The sequence below is a fragment of the Nansenia antarctica genome (assembly GCF_963989245.1).
Source record: "Nansenia antarctica genome assembly, chromosome: 6".
NCBI lineage: Eukaryota > Metazoa > Chordata > Actinopteri > Argentiniformes > Microstomatidae > Nansenia > Nansenia antarctica.
The window spans coordinates 14393584-14413648 of NC_137676.1; the positions used below are offsets into that span (position 1 = coordinate 14393584).

At 43.8% G+C, this 20065-nt stretch overlaps 2 protein-coding genes across 2 annotated transcripts in view; both read left to right on the top strand.

Moving 5' to 3' along the window:
• The first annotated feature begins 281 nt into the window (after window positions 1-281).
• On the top strand, window positions 282-2890 carry LOC308159491 (large ribosomal subunit protein eL32). Its single transcript, XM_080533288.1, has 4 exons — window positions 282-396; window positions 1157-1257; window positions 1487-1668; window positions 2682-2890. The coding sequence occupies exons 2-4, from the start codon at window positions 1162-1164 to the stop codon at window positions 2809-2811; spliced, it is 408 nt and encodes a 135-aa protein (XP_080389414.1). The 5' UTR covers window positions 282-396; window positions 1157-1161; the 3' UTR covers window positions 2812-2890.
• Window positions 2891-4204: 1314 nt separating this feature from the next.
• grip2a (glutamate receptor interacting protein 2a) overlaps window positions 4205-20065 on the top strand; it is a gene marked incomplete at its 3' end in the record, with an annotated part of 28058 nt that continues 12197 nt past the window's right edge. Inside the window, exons 1-9 of the mRNA XM_080533820.1 lie at window positions 4205-4304; window positions 10509-10589; window positions 11427-11562; window positions 13714-13859; window positions 14213-14299; window positions 14490-14565; window positions 15288-15433; window positions 16769-16916; window positions 17146-17315. Coding sequence (XP_080389946.1) covers window positions 4250-4304; window positions 10509-10589; window positions 11427-11562; window positions 13714-13859; window positions 14213-14299; window positions 14490-14565; window positions 15288-15433; window positions 16769-16916; window positions 17146-17315 — 1045 coding nt within the window. The 5' untranslated portion in view covers window positions 4205-4249. The remainder of the gene's footprint in view (window positions 4305-10508; window positions 10590-11426; window positions 11563-13713; window positions 13860-14212; window positions 14300-14489; window positions 14566-15287; window positions 15434-16768; window positions 16917-17145; window positions 17316-20065) is intronic.

Below are 20065 nucleotides of genomic sequence, written 5' to 3' on the forward strand. Positions count from 1 at the left end.
GTCGGTTTGGCTTGTTGCCCAAAGATAGCTTGTGATTGTTTGGGACTTAAACCCGGACTTTGGATCAGTACATCCTGTCTTCATATATTTGTGACAGGGAGCGGAATCGAAACCTACAATGGTTGGGAAGGCGCATATACAATTATTATTCATAACACTGTAGAAGGTTATGTAATAATGTAATGTTGCAGGCACGGGCATGTTTTGTACCTAATGTAACCTACTTTCACTTCGTTTTTTGGGGAAACAGTATTTAAAAAGTGGACTGCAACCCATGACACCGGACTACTCCCCCAAATACACAGACCTCATTGCCCATAAGGCATTGCGGTATCTCCGGAAGCCCTTTTCTTCCCTTCCGCCGTTGCCGACTCCTTCGACATATTGCTCCGGCGGGTGAGATACCTTAATCTACATTCATCTACACGTTTTGAGGGTTTGTTAAATGATGTGGAGGACATAATGTAATCACGGTGAATGTAGATGTACCAGTCATGTCAAAATGTTTTAGATTACTCGTTCTATTGGACGTAAAACTTGGACCCGGAGCGGCAAGCTATCCTTCCCACCATTGCGTTGGCCCTGACAGTAGCGTCCGCGATATGTGTTCAACAACCGTCTCGTTGTCGGGTTGACACGTGTGCATTATACATACTCGTTTTCGTGTTGTTGGTTTAGAATGGCGTGTATATTGTGCTCCTGAAACCGTGGGTCAACATGGTTTTTGCTCCATAATAAACGTTAGCCACCTGAGCTAGTAAGCAGCGGTGGTATCTACGATAGGCCGTTTCCACACAGTCTAGCTCCACGGCAGACTTGAAGTGAGACACGTCCCATAAGATGTTGTTGCGTTGAGCACTGACACACATGCTGCTGATAGTTAACTGGCAAGCAGCATGTTAACTACATGCATGGGAGGCATAAACAAATGAAATGACTGCACACAGTTGACAGGTGATAGCTTAGCTACATTGCTGTACGACTATATATACTACACGACAGATGTGTAGTTTACACCTGCATTTAGTTATTTTCCAATGATACTGCCATGCTTGAAAGTTGGCTATTCAAGGTTTGTTGATATGGAGGGCTTTGCCTGTAGCAGCCTCAGTTGTCAGTGTTCATTATTTCTAATCTGTATTTCTTCACATCCCAGTCATCATGGCAGCCCTCAGACCTCTTACCAAGCCGAAGATTGTCAAGAAGAGGACAAAGAAGTTCATTCGCCATCAGTCTGACAGATATGTCAAGATCGCGGTGAGTCTCCTGGCAAAACACATCTCTGAGAGGCTTCCCTTGATTAAACAAGATGTGTAACATTGTTCTCTTTTCTGTAACGCCTCTGTTCACATATGTACACACTTTCACACAGAAAAAGCATATTTGGAGCTAGGAAAGGAAGGAACCCACCCCCAAGCATAGAAGTTGGAGGGAACCTTGATGATAACCACTATTGAAAAAAGCATTTTCTCTTTGCCCCCAACAGAAAAGCTGGCGTAAGCCCAGAGGTATTGACAACAGGGTGCGCAGGCGGTTCAAGGGTCAGATGCTGATGCCCAACATCGGTTATGGTAGCAACAAGAAGACCAAGCATATGCTGCCTACCGGCTTCAGGAAGTTCCTGGTGCACAACATCAAGGAGCTTGAGGTCCTCATGATGAGCAACAAGTAAGTTTGGTTCACTGTCACTTTGGGGGAAATGTTTTTATGATTAGATTAGCTATGACATTGCCGTGTTCAGCACACCACAATGTGTAACGTGCATCACTGGTTGATGGTGGGTAGAGCTGAAGTTTTGCTCTTTCATAAGGATTGTCAGGAGCTAGGTGCAATGTGAATGATCTGATCTGCTAAATGTTACAAACCATTGGGCATTATCTGATCTTTATTGTAAAAGGATTGGTGCATTTTGCCCTTGACTGATTCCTATGAACAAGTTGCTTACGCCATGTGTATGTTACATCTACCACGTTAATGTAAGCTGCAAATTGCTGCAATTTAATAATAATAATGAAACGGTAAAAGCAAGTAACGATATTGCTGCCGCTCTTTGTAAACAATTCTCTCCTGTATCGTCCTGACTAAAAGTGAGTAAGCACTACGGTACTAATAAGATCACACCCAAATGTCAAACATCTCTTGCATACAGAGAAAGGTTGTGTTTTTTTTACATTAGTGACATTCACTATTTCGGCAGCTCATATGAACTTCATTGTATGTAGTCATTGTTCAAGCTTTTTCAAATTATTATGATCACCTTTTCCCTCATATTTCACTGTAACTCCGTAAGACTAGTTGGTGAATTATGGGGGAAATGCCAAAGCTTTGTCTAAAGTGAAGCTTTTCCCCCTCTCATCAGATGTAGGCACTGCTGCCTTAATTTCCTTCATCAGGCCCTTTGGCCGTGGCCTAGTCATGCAGCCTTTAGGTTCTCACCGCCTTTCTGTCTCCTTTGCACTGTCATCAGGATTGTAATTGAATTTCCCCAAATGGAATATATATATATTCTTTTAAAGAGCAGTGAGGTGAACTAAAAACTGAGTTGTATGAAAACATCCCACTTCCCCTCACCTTTTGTCCTCTTCCCTTTCTCTAAATGCTAGTCTTGAATACACTTTATGAAGTCAATGTGTTAACAATATTATTCTTATCTCTCTAACCGACCTCTTCCCTTTCCCTAGGACCCATTGTGCTGAGATCGCCCACAACGTCTCTTCCAAAAACAGGAAGCTGATTGTGGAGAGGGCCGCCCAACTGGCCATCAAGATCACCAACCCCAATGCCAGACTCCGCAGCGAGGAGAACGAGTGATCCAACCATTTGTCAATAAAAAAAAAAAAATATTTCTAAATGTGTATCGCTCTCCGGTTGTATTATTTCCCCCTACTTAGACTTGGTTATTGCTACTTTCCATCCACTTCAGTCTGTGATACTGTGGTGAACATAAAGCTTGTGTATCTATTTCAGTGTGATACCCACCTGCTAATTTTCATCCACTTTGGTCATGGTAGATAATGGTCAACACTAAACTTGTTTATGTATTTCAGTGTGATACCCACTTGGTTAAGTGTGTAGACTGTGGCTGTGAAAGCGCTGCCTGCATTGCTTGGTACATGCTCAAGCACATTTGTTTGTTTTGCGCACTACTTTCAACCACTTCAGCCAGGCTGTTCTGCATGCCAACCTCCTGTAGTCATTCAGGCTGCCGCCCCACTTTTTCCTGGAGGAAGAGCAAAATTATGAGTAAATGTCACAAATCAACAATGTACTCGGGTCATATTAATACATCACAACCCTCGAAGTCATTAAAATCAAGATTCATCCTGATACATTTGGAAATTGAGTTGACTGGCTTTGAAGAATAAGCAGTTATTTAGAGCAAACCTAACGAGGCTGCATTTGTATGTTTAGCAACTTAATTATTCTGTTGTGTATGCCTTTATCACCGATGTATTTTTTTGAAAATATATTTATATATTTTCAAGACCATGAAATGAGAAAAGGCAGGCAACCATCCAAATGTGATACTTATCACACAGTATTCACATGTTTAGGATCTAGCTGTCATTTATGATTAATGGTTATATTGCAAGATGCAATGCCATGTTTTGGGAAACATGACCAGCCAGTGTTGTCTACAGCCTGCCTCCCATGGTGAAAGTTTCCATTGCATTCTGGCAGGCAAGCTGTGCTTTCTCGGCTGCTCCCAGCACTGTTCCATCTGCCCATGTAAAACAAACCCTGCCAGAAATGCAAAATAACATACATTTCTCGAGCCCCTCAGCTTGTGTTTATGTGTATGCGGGACGGAGAGAGAGAAAGAGGCACTGATTTGTTTTAATGGTTTATACTAAGGGAGCCTGCTACGATAATGTTGGACAGATGGTGAAGGTGACCTCAGTATCCCTCTCTCTCTCCACATCCACTCTATTTAGTTCCGTCCATCCTTTCTTCTGTGTTATTTATCTTCCGTTCCATGTCGAGGCTGATTCAGACACACCACACCTGATGGCATTGGAACTCCTCCAGTTAGGGGGGGGGGATTGTGAAGACGGCGGGGCAGAGCGAGAGGAGACACTGAGAGAGAGAAAGAAAGAACGAATAGAATAGAATGCTGTTTTTGTCTGTCAGTGGCAGCAAAATGAACACCAGAGTGATCTTTGGGAAGGGCTGCTCCCCCCCAAAGCTTTACACCATGGCCTTCTCTCAGCCTCCGGAGACCACGAGGAAAGGGGGAGGGAAGAGGAAGATGTTCTCTTTTTCTCTCAGGTGCCGGCTTGGGATCATCAGAGGGAAGACCAAAGGTAATCTAACACTGTTTATCTCCCCAAATAAAGTAGGGTTGGATGATTAACCATACATGCAGTTTAGTACTATAAGTATAGTATAATAATAGAAATAAAACTGAACTATTTGTCTGTATCGTCTATTACCACTGTACATTGGTCATGGTGTCCTGTCAGGTATTTGATGTGTTTATGAGGGTGTAAGCCTGTTAAGTAATTGCCACAGGAACTGGTGAAAAGGGCAGTGTCCAGTGAAATGATAAAACATGTTATCTTATGTGTGGTCTACATAGCTAATAATAACCCATATATAATGCGTCGTATGTACTGGAAGCCAAAGTAATTATTATTTCTGCACCTATATCCTTTAGATGATTTAGCTTGCCTATATGTCAGAAAAGTCCAAATGATGTATAGACATGGCATGATTGAATGAGATGGAGATGAGAATCAGAATTGATTTTATTCCATCCAAAGTACACAGGAGTAAAACATATTTGGCTTATGTTCTTCAACATTAGCAGAGCAGCCAGCATCACAATAATAGAGTAAAGTAAAATAATTAAAGTAAGTAATGATAAAGTAATAAAGTGATACAGTGATGGTAGTTGTACTACAGTGGAACCAGTCGTACTACAGTGGAATCAATAGTGGAAAATGGTGTACAATAAGATGAAATGCAATATGATACAGTACAAGTTGTCAAGTATTCAGGTAGTGTGCAAGTAGTCATATAATATATAATTCAATTGAATGGGAAAGTGTGTCCAAACCTTTGACTGGTATGACTCATGTCCACTGCCTCTGGCCTATTTGTATACTTCAGTGATCTGTGTTGGCTGACGCACTGTGAAGTTTGTTTAGGAAGATATAGTTGCAATTAGATGTGATAACCACTAGATGGCAGTGTGATCAGTTGCATCTTAGGCTGGGTAATGTCTTATGATACACCCTGAATGTGTGTTAGATAAAACCTAAAACATTTGTTTTTGTGAAGTGTTTACACATAATTGATGGCCTGTTAACTATCCTTTCATTTACACCTTTTTATTTGTTATAAACAGTTATAACACGGGTTATATAACACGTGGGTACTGGGGTACCAGGTGGCCTGCACAGAGAATTGGAGAAAACCCACCTTTTGGTGCCCCCAGTACCAAAGTGATGATACTGAAGTATAAACTTTAGTGTATCTTCAATCATATGATAGAGGAATGTATTCTTCCATAGAGGCATTTTGTCAACGGGATTTTAAAGATGGTATCTTCAAAATCCTAGCATTGTTATTTTCTTTATTTATCAAAAATATTTATTTTTAACATGAAGAACTGCAATAGTATACACATAATGATCCTATTTCTGCTAGCCTGTTCCCCTGGGGTTTTATCAAACACAGAGCTCCTGCTTCTTCTGTACGAAATTAATTAGTCTCGCTCTGAAACACTACGTTCTCTTACGCAGTAAATAGGGTATTAAAGACGGAACTCTCGGAGGAAATTATCTATGCCAAAGCATATTGTGTCCACTTGAAGAGCTGACTAATTAGGGTACATGCCACAGTGAAAAGAAACACGGTCTGTTTGGTATTGTTTGATGTGTCTTAGTCAGGGCTATGCATTTTAGGGATCACGGATGTATTTTCTGTGTACATTTTAAATATAACTCGGAATAATGAATTGTCTTAATTGTACTAACATCTCCTGACATCTGTGTGGGCTTCAACACCCTTACTGTATGTGGAGTCTACTAGTTCATACTGTTGTCAGGGCTGTTTGTGTGATTCTGCTTTGTACTCTAATGTGACCTTTGTTGCCATTTCCGTACGCATAGACTTGTGTGGGTTTGTCCCTGTTTTTGTCTGGGAGTGTGTGTTCATGTTTTATGGGGGTGGGAGATAAAAGGTGGCTTTCAGGGAGCCTCGAAAATGAGTTTGGTGGAGAGCAGGCAGGAGAAAGAGAAGGCATTTGAGGCATGTCAGGGTGACAAATGGACAGACAGGTGTGGCTCTCAGTCGGTCAGCAGACGTGTTAACCCTGTGTGTGTTTGGATGGAGGGGAGCCAGTGGGGGGAAAGAACCCTCTCACCCAGACAGGGAACATGAGACGGTGGGCTGGAAAACAGTAAGATAGTAGCATTCTTTTGCATTTAAGCAGTCAAACGTGTGTGTGTGTGTGTGTGTGTGTGTGTGTGTGTGTGTGTGTGTGTGTGTGTGTGTGTGTGCGAGAGAGAGAGTGTGTGTGTGTGTGTGTGTGAGAGAGAGAGAGAGAGAGAGAGAGAGAGAGAGAGAGAGTGAGACAGACAGACAGACAGACAGACAGACAGACAATCAGAGAGTGTACACACACATGTGTAAGGAAGTTGGACAGTAGTAGGTGGCTGGCAGCCGTTGTGTGGGAAATCTGCTCACAGCTTGTATAAGAGCTGAGTGTGACAATGGATGAGGGGGGGGGGTGTTAATTGTACGTTTCTCAGTGTGGAGAGTGTGTCTGTGTGTGCGGGGGGGCATGTGTGTTTCTTCCTGTGTGGGGAGATGGAGAGTGTGTGTATGCAAAGGGGTGTGACTGTGTCATCTGTGGGGAGGGTGTGTGACTGCTTCATCACACCCCTCTGGCAGAGAGTCTCTCAGACACACACACACACACACACACACACACACACTAAGGCTGTGTGCGTGTATGTGAAGGTGGGTTTGTGTTTGAGCTCATGCGTGAGTGTGTAAACGGGGGGGATGATTAATCCTGTGGAATAGGAAGAGGGACCACGCGCCAAAGGAACCACCGCGAGATGGGAGGAGGAGGAGAATCGGGAGGGATGATGATTCCTTTGGACATTTGATCATTTGCATCCCTGTTTTTCATCTGTTGGTGGAGTCACTTATTCAAACCTGGGGAGAAGCTTGCTAATGTGTTGTTTTCAGTAGAGCACTGTTGAGAAAACAGTTGATTGAACCTCCTCTTTTTTGTTTTAACAGCATGTGAAGGCATGGACATACAATAGACCCTTCATGGATCCGAATTCCGTATATGTCCATAGATACTATTTGATCTGTAGTAAGTAGACTGCCATCAGAGGGGTGGGTGGGTGGGGGTTAAGAAACGCTTGTATTACAACAAGAGAAATGAAGAGAAGAAAACGGTGTTCCTGCATTGTGTGAGTGAGTGAGTGAGTGAGACTGGCTCTCTCGGGACACACACTTTCCCCAGGGGCGCCTCAGCTCGCTGCCCTGCACAAGAGATCGGCCACTTTCTCAGGTCGGATGTTTTGACAGGACTGCAGCTATGCTCTGTGGTCTGAGGAGAGAGGCGAAGAACAGCGTCGGTAAGAGACTGCCGGTCACTGATCTCTACCTGATGTGTGTGTGTGTGTGTAATGTCGATATGAGAGGTCTGCCAAGGGGAGAGTTTCCTAACGTAAGCAGCAGTAGTAGTGTTATCGTCACAGTAAGTGTCTGATTGCTTGTGACACTACCTGTGGCAGTATTAATGAATGAGCTGATGCATACTGTTTGCTGTTCATCTGAAGATCAGCAACTTCACGTTGTTCTAGTTATACAATGTCATCAAGATAACATTACCATAACTTGTCACCTAGCTTGACTTCTTATTAATGAAAGTTATGTTTGCTGTTTCTGCCCTTGTTTACACTGCCACAAATTGGATTTTATTCAGATGGTTTGATCTATTTTTTGTCTTTTAGAGGAATGCTTTCTGAAAGGGACAGACCATCTTATTTATAGAGCATCTATTAATGAAATGACATGGTAGAGTGGACCTGAATGCAAACTGCGTCCAGTGAGGCCCGGTTTATAAATACTATTTTAACTCTGAAAATAGCATTGTGCTTTCATTGTCAGCTATTGTCAGAGCGACCCCCACATGTAACCTAAATTCTGATTGGTTCTGAGAGTGCCCTGAATTAAATTTGTTAATTGACTCACCAGAAATTAATGGGGGTGCCTAAGATCTTAATAACCCCTTCCAGGTATTTCTATTACAAGTGAAGCAATGCTGGGTCCTTCAGAGTGTTTTTATGGCAGTTTTGCAGAGCTTATCCATGAGCCAAAGGGGTGTTCTCTTGACCAAGTTGTACACTGAAGCTCTCACAAACGCAGCCATACAGAGTTTTGTGTCGTTTAAATTAGGACGGGGTTTTGTTATTGCTGCTAAATTGAACAAATCGTTCTAGAGCATAATTGTCGCTGGTTATAAGCTGGTGCAGGGTCAGGATGGCTGCTGGATGAGATGGAACAGTATTGTTCAGTAGTATTCAGTCACATGCAATGCATTGGGTCTATGTAACCCAGAGCTAACGTTGGCTTTTGACTGCACTGACAGCTGCTGGACTGTCAAGACCCTCAGGAAGCTGTGGGATTACCATGCCACTGCCTGTCCTAATGTGTCTTGATGTGTCACACGTGTGTGTGTGTGTGTGTGTGTGTGTGGGTGTGTGTGTGTGTGTGTGCGTGCGTGTGTGTGTGTGTGCGTGTGCGTGTGCGTGAATGAATGATTACATGCACACGTGTCTGAGTGAGAGAGAATGAGTTTGTGTGTTTGTGACCTAAAGCTGGATAAACAGGATATTTGTGCAAGGAAGAGGATAAAATATGAATATGCATTATCATAGTATGCATATTCCTGCATGTCCTTATTAGTATGTTTAGCCTCAATATGTTGAATATATGTAGTACACGTGTAGTATTCTAATTTTCTTTGCATATTTGCCATACAGTAGATGTTTCTGAATCAACTTCCTCCATACACAATTTCACATTCATTTTAGTCCAAATGACCATAGAGTCCATATACTGCCACTATAGAACTCTGTCCTTCTGTCCACACCCTCGTGACTTCGACCAGGGATGTGTCTTGTCTACCTGTGAAGGGAGGAAGCAGTATGGTTAATGACTGCCAGGGGTTGGTTTTCACCAGGCCACTTCTTTCATATCAGTGCAGATGAAGGAAGGAAGATATGAACAGGAGGCCATTTTAAAGTGTATGGATACTGTGTTAGATTGTGTTTTGTCTGTATGTAAATGGCTTTTGTGCATGTGAAGATCTCCTAATCTGACTGGAGGCTAGCCACGTTGAATGTTGATGATGTGAATTTAGTAGTGGCTGGTCTGGATCGCCTCATGCATGAGGGTTATTTAGTCACGATTCTAAAGTTGACGCCCCATAGTCTGGAACCTAGGAAATTATTAAATGAACAGCTTTTTTGCTCATCAACGATGGTAACATTTACACACACACACACACACACACACACACACACACACACACACACACACACACTGATGTTTCTATAGTGAATGTAGAAGCTGTATATCGATTGAATCAATTGAATCAACTGTGTTTAGAAGAGGTCCTGTATTATGGAGCAGTGTATTGAAGACAAAGCGACTGACATCAACATAGGTCCTACTCCCATCAAACAAGGCTTACATATACATACCTAACAACATGACATAGCTCTTTTCTTTTTGTCATATTTAAATCTGTGTGATTTGCTGCTGGAAATTTAATCCCTGGTGGACAGGATTAAGGAAGTGCAGAGTAAATGTTCTCCTCATCACGTAGGCTGACATGCTTGTGCTGTATTCAGGTTCAGATAGCCAGGCAGTGGCACTGTTAATCTGGGGGCAATGCTGTGTCAGAAATGGCTCAGAACATAAAAATGCAGAATCCCTTTGGAACAGACGTTTTCCTGGTTGTCTGTGGCAGCTGGTCTGGAAATGATAATGTTCTCTCTACAAGCCTGAGCAGTCCATTAACCTCACAGCCTGATTCCTCAAGAACATTCCCCTGCCTCCTATGTGCACCATCTTTGTACAGATGGAATGTGTCTAATACAGAGTTCTCTGTGGTCCCGGCCTCTCTACGCCAAAAACGACTTGCCTCCATCTACTGACCCTCTTACAGGGTAACCGTGGGAACACGGAGCAGAGGAGGGAGCTTCCGGGTCACGGAGGTTAACCTGATTTGTTCTGTTTGAGTTCTCTAAGTGCCTGCTGCTGGTTTCCGTTAGCTCAGTATTGTACTTCTCCCTTATGTCCACACTCTCAGTGATGGAGATCACAGGGTTGATGAATGGAGCCAGCGGGTGGCAGCTGTTAGTGTGTGGAAAGGGGATGCGTGGAATTTCCACTACCCTTGGCAGAAAACATTCCTCACATATCATATTTGTTCTCAAAACATCCAAATTAGCCTCCAAATGTTCTTTCAGATGAGGGGCCATACTCCAAAGGTGGCAAGGATTCTGGTGGAACTGACCATTCCCTTACCACCAGTCGACGCAGCATTGCAGGTAAAGCATAGCGCACTCAAATCTTACTGATTGTTTTCAGAGATTCTGCTGTTTCTCCACAGTTACTGAACCCAATTGAATTTAGATAAATACATTGTGTATGTGCCATTTGGTATGAGAACACGACAACACACACACCATACAATATTTGACATTTAACAGCGATATCTTCAGCCTTGCGTATGTATGTCTCCAAGGTAGAAAACTCTGTCATGTGAATCATGACTGGGACTGTATCATTGTACCATCACCCCTGCACTCTGTTTTGAATATCTCATAATGCTTAGATAAGGAGAAAATATGCTTGTGTAGCATACCTGTCGTTGGAGCTCAACCAGACTATTCTCCCTGCAGTGGAGTTCATTTAGCTTCATGTCACAGCACAGCATAGCACAGCACAACACAATGTGGTTATACCCAGAGACAGAATGAGACCAGGCACTATCTAAAACACGCTATGTCTCTATGGGCACCTATCAGTCAGAGTTAGGGTCAGCCTCAATCTGAACTTCAGTCAGTTCAGAAATATCATTGAATTTCAATTCAGGAATGAAAAGATTGGCCATCATCATTTTTAGTGAGGCTTTCCTTTTAGATTGATGAGAGTGTATATGGAACAGGCTTCTATCCCATATACCCTTCAATCCATCAAGATCCAGAGAGAGAGAGAGAGAGAGAGAGAGAGAGATGTGTGTGTGTGTCAGAGGTTGGAGGACAGAACAAGAGAGACAGAGGCTGAGAAAGAGGGCAGGCAGTGTTTGTAGCAACAAGCTGGGTCCGTCAGCCAGATGCTAGTGCTGACGGTGTAACTCTGCCTCTCCCTCTCTCTGTCAGCAGAGGAGTACAGAGGGGTGACCACGGTGGACCTGATGAAGAGGGAAGGCAGCAGCCTGGGCCTCACCATCTCCGGAGGGTCTGACAAGGACGGAAAGCCCAGAGTGTCAAACCTGCGGCCGGGTGGGCTAGCTGCCAGGTGAGATCTCAGCTGTCTGACACAACCTGTTGCCGTAAGTTGTCGTAACCTGGCAACTGCACCTGGGCTGTCCGGATGGGTTATCCGCCACACACACACACACACACACACGTGTCGCCCAATTACACCGGTCCGCCTTCAGCACACAGGATCACAGACGTTGCAATGTGTTTATTGCCTTGGACTGATATTCCACCAGGAGGGCGCATTTGTGAAAGAGTCTAATAATAATATGGACGTGTCTTCCACCTACTCGTAAAGTACGCAATCAGAAATATCCACTTTAAGGGTGAAAACAATTCCATTGTGCTCTAAGAACTAGAAATAACAGGTTGAGACTACCTGCTTTATGTAATTTGCGGGCCAATTCAAATTCACTCGCGATGATTAAATGTTTCTAATTTTGCATACTGTACAGTGATTTGTTCGAGATAATAGCCTAATTAAGATTCCATTAATCTCGTTTATCCCATTGTCAGCCACAAGAGAGTACAATGGAGTGGAAAACACACGTTTCATTAGTGACTAAGCACCATGTGACTGCACGCACGCATGTACGTACACACGCACATACGCACACACACACACACACACACACACACACACACACACACACACACACACACACACACACACACACACACACACACACACACACAACACAAACGTCAGAATATGAGATTCACACTCAGCCACCACTGTGTTGTCTCAGTGGAAGCATTTAATCGGCTGTCTTCATCATTGTGATAACGCTTAAGAGCTTGTCTAAAATCCATCCTACCACTGGGCTTTTAGCTGGTCGGTTAGTCACGGATTTGTGCCTCGTAGGTTCGTCTCTGTGACAGGCTTAGCTCGGCTGACAACAATGTGTCACTTTCCTGCATCGCTGCGTTCTGATTGGCAATCGCCCTGAGGTGAAAGAGAATAACAGAGCGGCAGATCTATTTAATTAGCACAGTAACAAGCATGTAGATCCAGAGCGTCACATGAATATAGCATGTCAAATCATCTATCTCAGCAGGATACCATGTTAGCACAGCTTCTGAACCTTTTCAACGTGTCCATCATAATGGACTGCTCTTATATAGCGCCTTATTCCAAAGCGCTTTACAATGGCCTCTCATTCAACCATTCACACACACATTCATACACACATTCATACACACATTCACACACACATTCACACACACATTCACACACCAATGGCGGCAAGCTACCATGCAAGGCGCTAGCCCACTCATTGGGCGCAATTTGGGGTTCAGTGTCTTGCCCAAGGACACCTCGACACATGGCCAGTCGGGGATCGAACCGCCGACCTTGTGATCATTAGACGCCAGCTCTACCTCCTGAGCCACAGCCGCCCCAATAATATTAAATACTACTACTACTACTACTACTACTACTAGTACTACTACTAATAATAATAATATTATTATTATTATTATTATTATTATTATTATTATTAATAATGATAATAATAATAATAATAATAAATCATCTCTCTCAGCAGGATAGCGCGTTAGCACCGCTTCTGAACCTCTTCAACATGTCCATCATCATTTGCGTGGCTACCGTTCAATTGTTACGGGGACTTGCCAAGTCTTGATCATGACAGGGCATAGACAGAAACACACAACAATATTCTTACTTCACCCTTGAATATTAGTGGGGATATTAGTTAGTCATATTTGAATGTCTCTCACACTGTAAGTAAAGCATGTCTGTTCTTTCTCTCAATGAAACGTTTACACTCCCTGGTAGATTCTTTATCGATCTGCTGTATTCAATATACTAAATATATACAATATACTAAAATATATATAATTTTTTATTTTTTTATTTTATTTTACCTGGTCGGTCCCATTGAGACACAATGATCTCTTTTCCGAGGGAAGCCTGGCCAAGACAGCAGCTTAAAACATTGAGTTTAAACAAACAATGCAGAATTACACAATAAAACAACACCAAGTCAACAACAAAATAGACAAAATACAATCTGGTCAGAGCAATAGAGTAAAATAATGGGACTTTCATATAAAGCAGGAGCAAGAACGATATGAGGCTGATTCCAAGTTACTCACAAGGTTTTTAAGTGTTCCAAGAGAAATGAGTTCAATCGAATGAATGGGTTGACTGTATCTCTCTATGCAGGAGTGACCAGCTGGACGTAGGAGACTACATCAAGTCGGTGAATGGCATCAACCTGTCCAAGCTTCGCCACGATGAGATCATCAGCCTTCTGAAGAACATCGGGGAGCGCGTGGTGCTGGAGGTGGAGTACGAGCTGCCTCCCTTTGGTAGGAGTCCTGCTCTCATGGTGCTCATGCTTGTGGTTGGGTCTATTGCTGCTGGATAGTTCTGTAAGCTGCTACTCCTGCCACCGTTGTATTGTATTGTTGCTTTGTTGAATATTGTTGACTGTTGTTGATCGAGGAGCTAGATTCCAAAGCGTTTCACTCTATTAGTTACAGCTGTATGCGATGGACGTGCCGAATAAAAATGTATTTACTTCGATTTTTATGCCGTTCTCTTCGCTTATGCGATTGATTTCGGGAAGGATTTGGCCCAACTTGTCTTACATACGTGAGTGTAACGTCTCTCTCTCTCTCTCTCTCTCTCTCTCTGCCTCTCTCCATCTCTCTCCTCCCAGTCCAGAACACTCCCTCGGGGGTCATAACCATGACCATAGAGATGTGTCTATATAAGGAGGGAAACAGCTTTGGATTCGTCATGAGAGGTGAGAGAAGTATCCAGTCTGGGACCAAACATAATGGAACATTGTCCTTGTTTTTCATTTGGATGTGCACTGATTTGAGATGACATCTTTTGGTGTGTGTATGCGTGTGTGTGTGTGTGTGTGTGTATGCGTGTGTGTGTGTGTGTGTGTATGCATGTGTGTGTGTGTGTGTATGTGTCTTCTTTTTCAGGAGGTTTCCATGAAGACTGGCACAGATCCCGTCCTCTGGTGGTGACCTATGTTAGGCCTGGGGGTCCCGCTGACAGGTACAGAAGTGCATAGATGAGTCAGAGTGTGTGTGTGTGTGTGTGTGTGTGTGTGTGTGTGTGTCTATGCTTATGCTTTCATGAGTAGTGTCACATGAGTAAGTGATTAAGAAAGTACTGGAATGATTAAGGAAGGACTAGACTGCCATTTGTTTCAGTACCAAATGCTTTTGAATAATATAGTGATGCTCATTGCCCCTCAGCTCTTTGCCCCCCCCCCCCCCCTCCACACCACCACCACCACCCCCCCCGCCCCTCCCCCCCCGCCCTCGATGTTGTATATCCAAAGTAAAAAGGGCAATCTTTGTCCTAAGGCCAAAGAGAGGCATCTACATTGCTGTACTGCACTTTTACCCTTCAAAGACGCAGAAATTAGAGCAGAATAACAAGCAGTGAAACAGTGATTGTTCATCATGAATGAATATGTGCTTGTGTACGTCTTTAACCTTTACTTACCTTTATTCATCTTTATTTAACCTGAGAGGGGAGAGGGGACACGTCACGGGACACAGCACTTTTATTGCCCTGCGTGTCTCCCTATTAAACAGTTTAACCCCTATCTCCAATCCTCTCTCCCCCCCTGTCCCTCTCCCTCTCTCTCTCTGCCTCTCTCTCTCCCTCCCTTTCTCTCTCTCTCTCTCTCTCTCTCTCTCTCTCTCTCTCTCTCCCTCCCTCTCTCTCTCTCTCTCTCTCCCTCCCTCTCTCTCTCTCTGTCTCCCCAGAGAGGGCACACTGAAAGCTGGCGACCGCGTGCTCAGCATGGACGGGATGCCCTTAAACAGAGAGAAGCACGCTGACGCTCTGACCATGCTGATGCAGTGCAGCCAGGAAGCCCTGTTCCTGATTGAGTATGACGTCTCCGTCATGGGTGAGCACACAGAAGCCGGGAATATGTGAAATTGCGGGCAGGGCAACATCGCTCTGAGGGTAAATAATGTGGCCGCGTCGGTGCGCGTATTAGAATGAGTGTTGGCACCAACTCCGCCACCTGGGGAATCATACAGCACTAAAAACAGATGTCAACGTCGAGTGGTAAAGATGGTGTAGAAGGTTCTGAGGAAATATGAAGGAAAGTTCCAGAGCTTTATGGCTTTATGGCTTCATATTATGTCTTAATGTGTCATTATATTGTTTCAACAGTTTATTCTTAAAATAAAAAAAAATCTTTACAATAAAAAAAGAAAAAAGAAAAAGGGAAATACAGACATCTTGACTTTCAGTGTCCCAGTGACTCCTCAACATTGACTTCTGTTTTTAGAGCTGTATAATTCCCCAGGTGGCTTTGGTGCCAACACTCATTCCAATATGTGCATGACGGAGATCGGAGTCATACCAGTGCTGTCCAACTTTCTACTGACAGGCATGCTGGCAGGCAGGCAGTCAGGCATGCAGGCAAGCATGCAGTCAAGCAGGCAGGCAGACAGACAGACCAACAGACCAACAGACAGACGAATGGATGCATGCTCTTCCTATAGAGTGAGATCCTCAGAAGGACATGGAAGATTAATGAGAGTGTGCTATAAGAGAGGTCAAACGTCAAACAGACCTTCAGGATCTTCTGCTCATGTGAATGTCTTTCTCTGTGCCAGGGGGGGATTATTACTAGGATTACTACATCTGGCAACTGGAACACGCCCCTTAGGGAACAGCTACAATCAGTGACAGTCATACGTTTCTTCAGACAGGGTGCTCCAGCCAGGGTGACATTAGCTAGCAGGACGAGGTTGGACATGAGTCCCAGACAAGGTCTCAGACAAACAGCCGTGATTCTCAGAGACGATCTTACGTGTCTGAGCTTTATTGTCTCACCCTTAGCCCTGTGCACACTCCATCCTCATTGCACAGGGTGCCTCATATGTCATAAAGCTGAGACAGAATCTCCTCCTCACTCTCATAGTAGAATGTTAAGTGAGGTGGGTTGAGGTCAGCCATCCCCGGGAGAGAATAGTCATAATGCTCCTCCAGTTTAGTTCCCTTAGTTTGTTTGTGTAGTAAATGTAAGGTACTTTAAGGAAGAGGTACCACTATAAATCATTGTCTGAGCAAATGGTACGTATTGGGATAAGTATGGGATAAGTATGAGCACAGAGGCTACTTTTCTCTCTCTCTCTTCTACTCTATTGTCTCCTGACCCAGGTGACTAATGTCCTGTCTGTGTGCCCGTCTGTGTGTGTCTGTCTGTCTGTGTGTGTGTGTGTCTCAGATGCGGTGCAGCAGGCCTCCGGCCCCCTGCTGGTGGAGATAGTGAAGGGTCCCTCTGCCACCCTGGGAGTCAGCTTGGCCACGGCTGTATACAGAAACAAGCAGGTCATCGTCGTAGACAAGATCAAGGCAGCCAGTGTGGTGGAGAGGTGAGTCAAGCACACCTCTCCACCACTACACCCAAACACCCTGAATAACTTTTTCAAATCACGTTTTTGTTGTTGTTGAGAAAGTGTAGTTTTTATAGTTCCAACGAAACTGCATTTGGCGTCAAAATAATGTAAGATGAAAGTGGCAGTGATATGCTTTTCTCTCTACCCCCCCGACCCCTCTATCCATCTATCTCTCTCTCTCTTTCTTTCTCTCTCTCTGTTTTAGGTGTGGGGCCTTACATATAGGTGATCTCCTCCTGGCTATTGATGGGACCAGCACTGAGCACTGCTCCCTTATGGAAGCCACTCAGCTATTGGCCAGCACCTTGGATATAGTCAAACTGGAGATCCTACCAGCCAATCAGAGCAGACTTCCCATTAGGCCCCAAGACACAGGTCAGAGCCCAAAATCTCTTCACGGCTTTCTGTCATTGGTTCATCTTGACATCAGACTTGTCCCTCCACCCGCCTCCACTGTTGTATAGCCATGCTGAAAACGCAGAGAAACTGGGGCTTCAGGCTGTTTTCGCCACTACTCGTGACCTTTTCAGAGTCTGTAGGTGCAGTCGTAGAGGGAGTAGTTGTCACACACCACAGATACCTCCTCCCATGTGGTGTTGTGCTGTGAATCAGCCTGAATATGAAGAATGTGCCGCAGGCTACGATTTCTCTGTCCTGGGGCAGACCATTGGCCTCTTATGCATACCGACAAGCCACACACACGCGCGTGCAAGCAAGCGTCATACACACACACAAATGCAACACTCAGGCGTGCACACGCACACACACACACACACACACGCACGCACACACGCAGGCAGGCAGGCAGGCAGGCAGGCAGGCAGGCAGGCAGGCAGACAGGCAGGCAGGCAGGCAGGCAGGCAGACAGACAGACCAACAGGCAGACCAACAGACAGGCAAATGGATGCATGCTCTTCCTATAGAGTGAGATCCTCAGAAGGACATTGAATGTTAATGAGAGTTTGCTATAAGAGAGGTCAAACGTCAAACAGACCTTCAGGATCTTCTCCTCATGTGAATGTCTTTCTCTGTGCCAGGGGGGGATTATTACTAGTATTACTACATCTGGCAACTGGAACACGCCCCTTAGGGAACAGCTACAAGTCAGTGACAGTCATACGTTTCTTCAGACAGGGTGCTCCAGCCAGGGTGACATTAGCTGGCAGGACGAGGTCGGACATGAGTCCCAGACAAGGTACATCCAAGATACATCCTCCCATGTGCTGTTGTGATGTGAATCAGCACAGAGTATGAAGAATGGGCTGCAGGCTACGATCTCTCTGTCCTGGGGCAGACCATTGGCCTCTTATGCATACCGACAAGCCACACACATGCGTGCGAGCAAGCGTCATACACACACACAAATGCAAGCTTGCACACACACACACACACACACACACACACACACACACACACACACACACACACACACACACACACACACACACACACACAAACGAACATCACCACCACCTCTCCCTCTCTCTGATCTTAGGTCAAGACTAAGAGGGGATTTCTTAACACGTGAACATAATAAAGAATCATACAATGTGACAAGCTGTGGAACTATGGCGTGGTTTAATAATAATAATATATGCCATTTAGTTGACACTTTTATCCAAAGCTTACATTGCAGTGAGTGCATACATTTTTCTGTATTACTATATATGGTCCCAGCGGGAATCAAACCCACAACCTAAGCATTGTGCTTCAGTCCTAGAATCTTATTTGCAGTGGGACTTAACGTTCTTTTGAACATTTCCAAATGAAAAGTATTGGGACACTGTATGAGACACTAATTATCTACTAATCTCTAGAGCTGGAAAATGGATCATTATTATTATCTGTGTCAAAATTAAAAATGAACTACCAACAGTAGCTACATACAGTGGGGGAAATAAGTATTGAACACATCAACATTTTGTCCAGTAAATGTATTTCCAATGAGCCTATTCAAGTGAAATTTGCACCAGACTTTGGTATTAACTCAAACAATCCAGACAAAAAATCTAAACATAAAAATAATCACTTCAATAGGCTCATTGGAAATACATTTACTGGACAAAATACTTACTTCCCCCACTGTATATAGCTATAGCACTCATGCTTAGAAGTCTGAGAGTTGTCCTATGTTTCAGAGTTGGATTAGAGAAAGGTTAATTACTCAAATGAAATGCCACAATGATAAAAAAAAAAAATGCTATAGTGACATCCCTTCCTACTGGATATTAGACATAATCAAATGCAATTTGCCTAATCTTCTCAGGGAATTTAAGGCTGATACGGCTACTAAGAGATTATTTTTTAACCAGTAAAGATAGAAAACACACTTATTGGACTGTTCCTCTAGGTGGGCTTAGCGTAAGCTGTAGAGGGAAAGAGCTTTGCGGGTCTGAGTGGGATGGGATGGGATGTTGGAGAAGTACTGGGGGTTCTACTACATGTGTTTTCAGCACCGTCATGGACTTAACCAGGCGACCTGGACATGGGCAACATCCAAGGAAGTACAGCAACATGTTCTCTGTAAATCCATATAGAAAGAAATAAGTAGTGAGTAAACTGTCAGAGATTATGCCTGCACTAATAGAGCGCAGAGGATTACTGTCATGCTGTACAGTAGTGTGCTTTCTGCCATCACTTCATATTCAGCTGCAAGGGTTTTGTGGCATTCAGGTGTGCTTTCCTTGTTTAAACAGGCGGTAAATCTCGAAAAGGTCATGCAGCAAAGCTGTTCCACCACGTCAGTGTATAGTTGGATTCAGAATGTGATAGATTTACTATGTAGAGAGAACAATGTTATTTTCTACCCCCCCCCACACAAAGGAATATCTCGCCTGTTTTATAATGTTACATCACTGCCGACTACTAGGCACTACTGGTATTACCATAGAAATATAATTTTATTTAATGATGTTATATTTTCCACAGCTACAACACATATTATGGGCCGGATTCAGAGACAAGGCTTAAGCCTAGTCCTGGACTAAATCACACTCAATTCATCTGAGATTTAGGAGGAAGGTGGGATTCATTGGTTGATTTCATTATGAGGCATCATCAGCAATCAAGCGTCCAGCTGTGTTAAATTAAGGTCCACCACATGTCTTGACATTTCTCTACTCACA

Excerpts from the sequence above, each read along its gene's own strand:
- LOC308159491 (XM_080533288.1), top strand. The coding sequence starts at position 1,162 with ATGGCAGCCCTCAGACCTCTTACCAAGCCGAAGATTGTCAAGAAGAGG. Across the intron at positions 1,258-1,486 it reads ACAGATATGTCAAGATCGCG|AAAAGCTGGCGTAAGCCCAG; the intron begins GTGAGTCTCCTG and ends TGCCCCCAACAG. Across the intron at positions 1,669-2,681 it reads GTCCTCATGATGAGCAACAA|GACCCATTGTGCTGAGATCG; the intron begins GTAAGTTTGGTT and ends CCCTTTCCCTAG.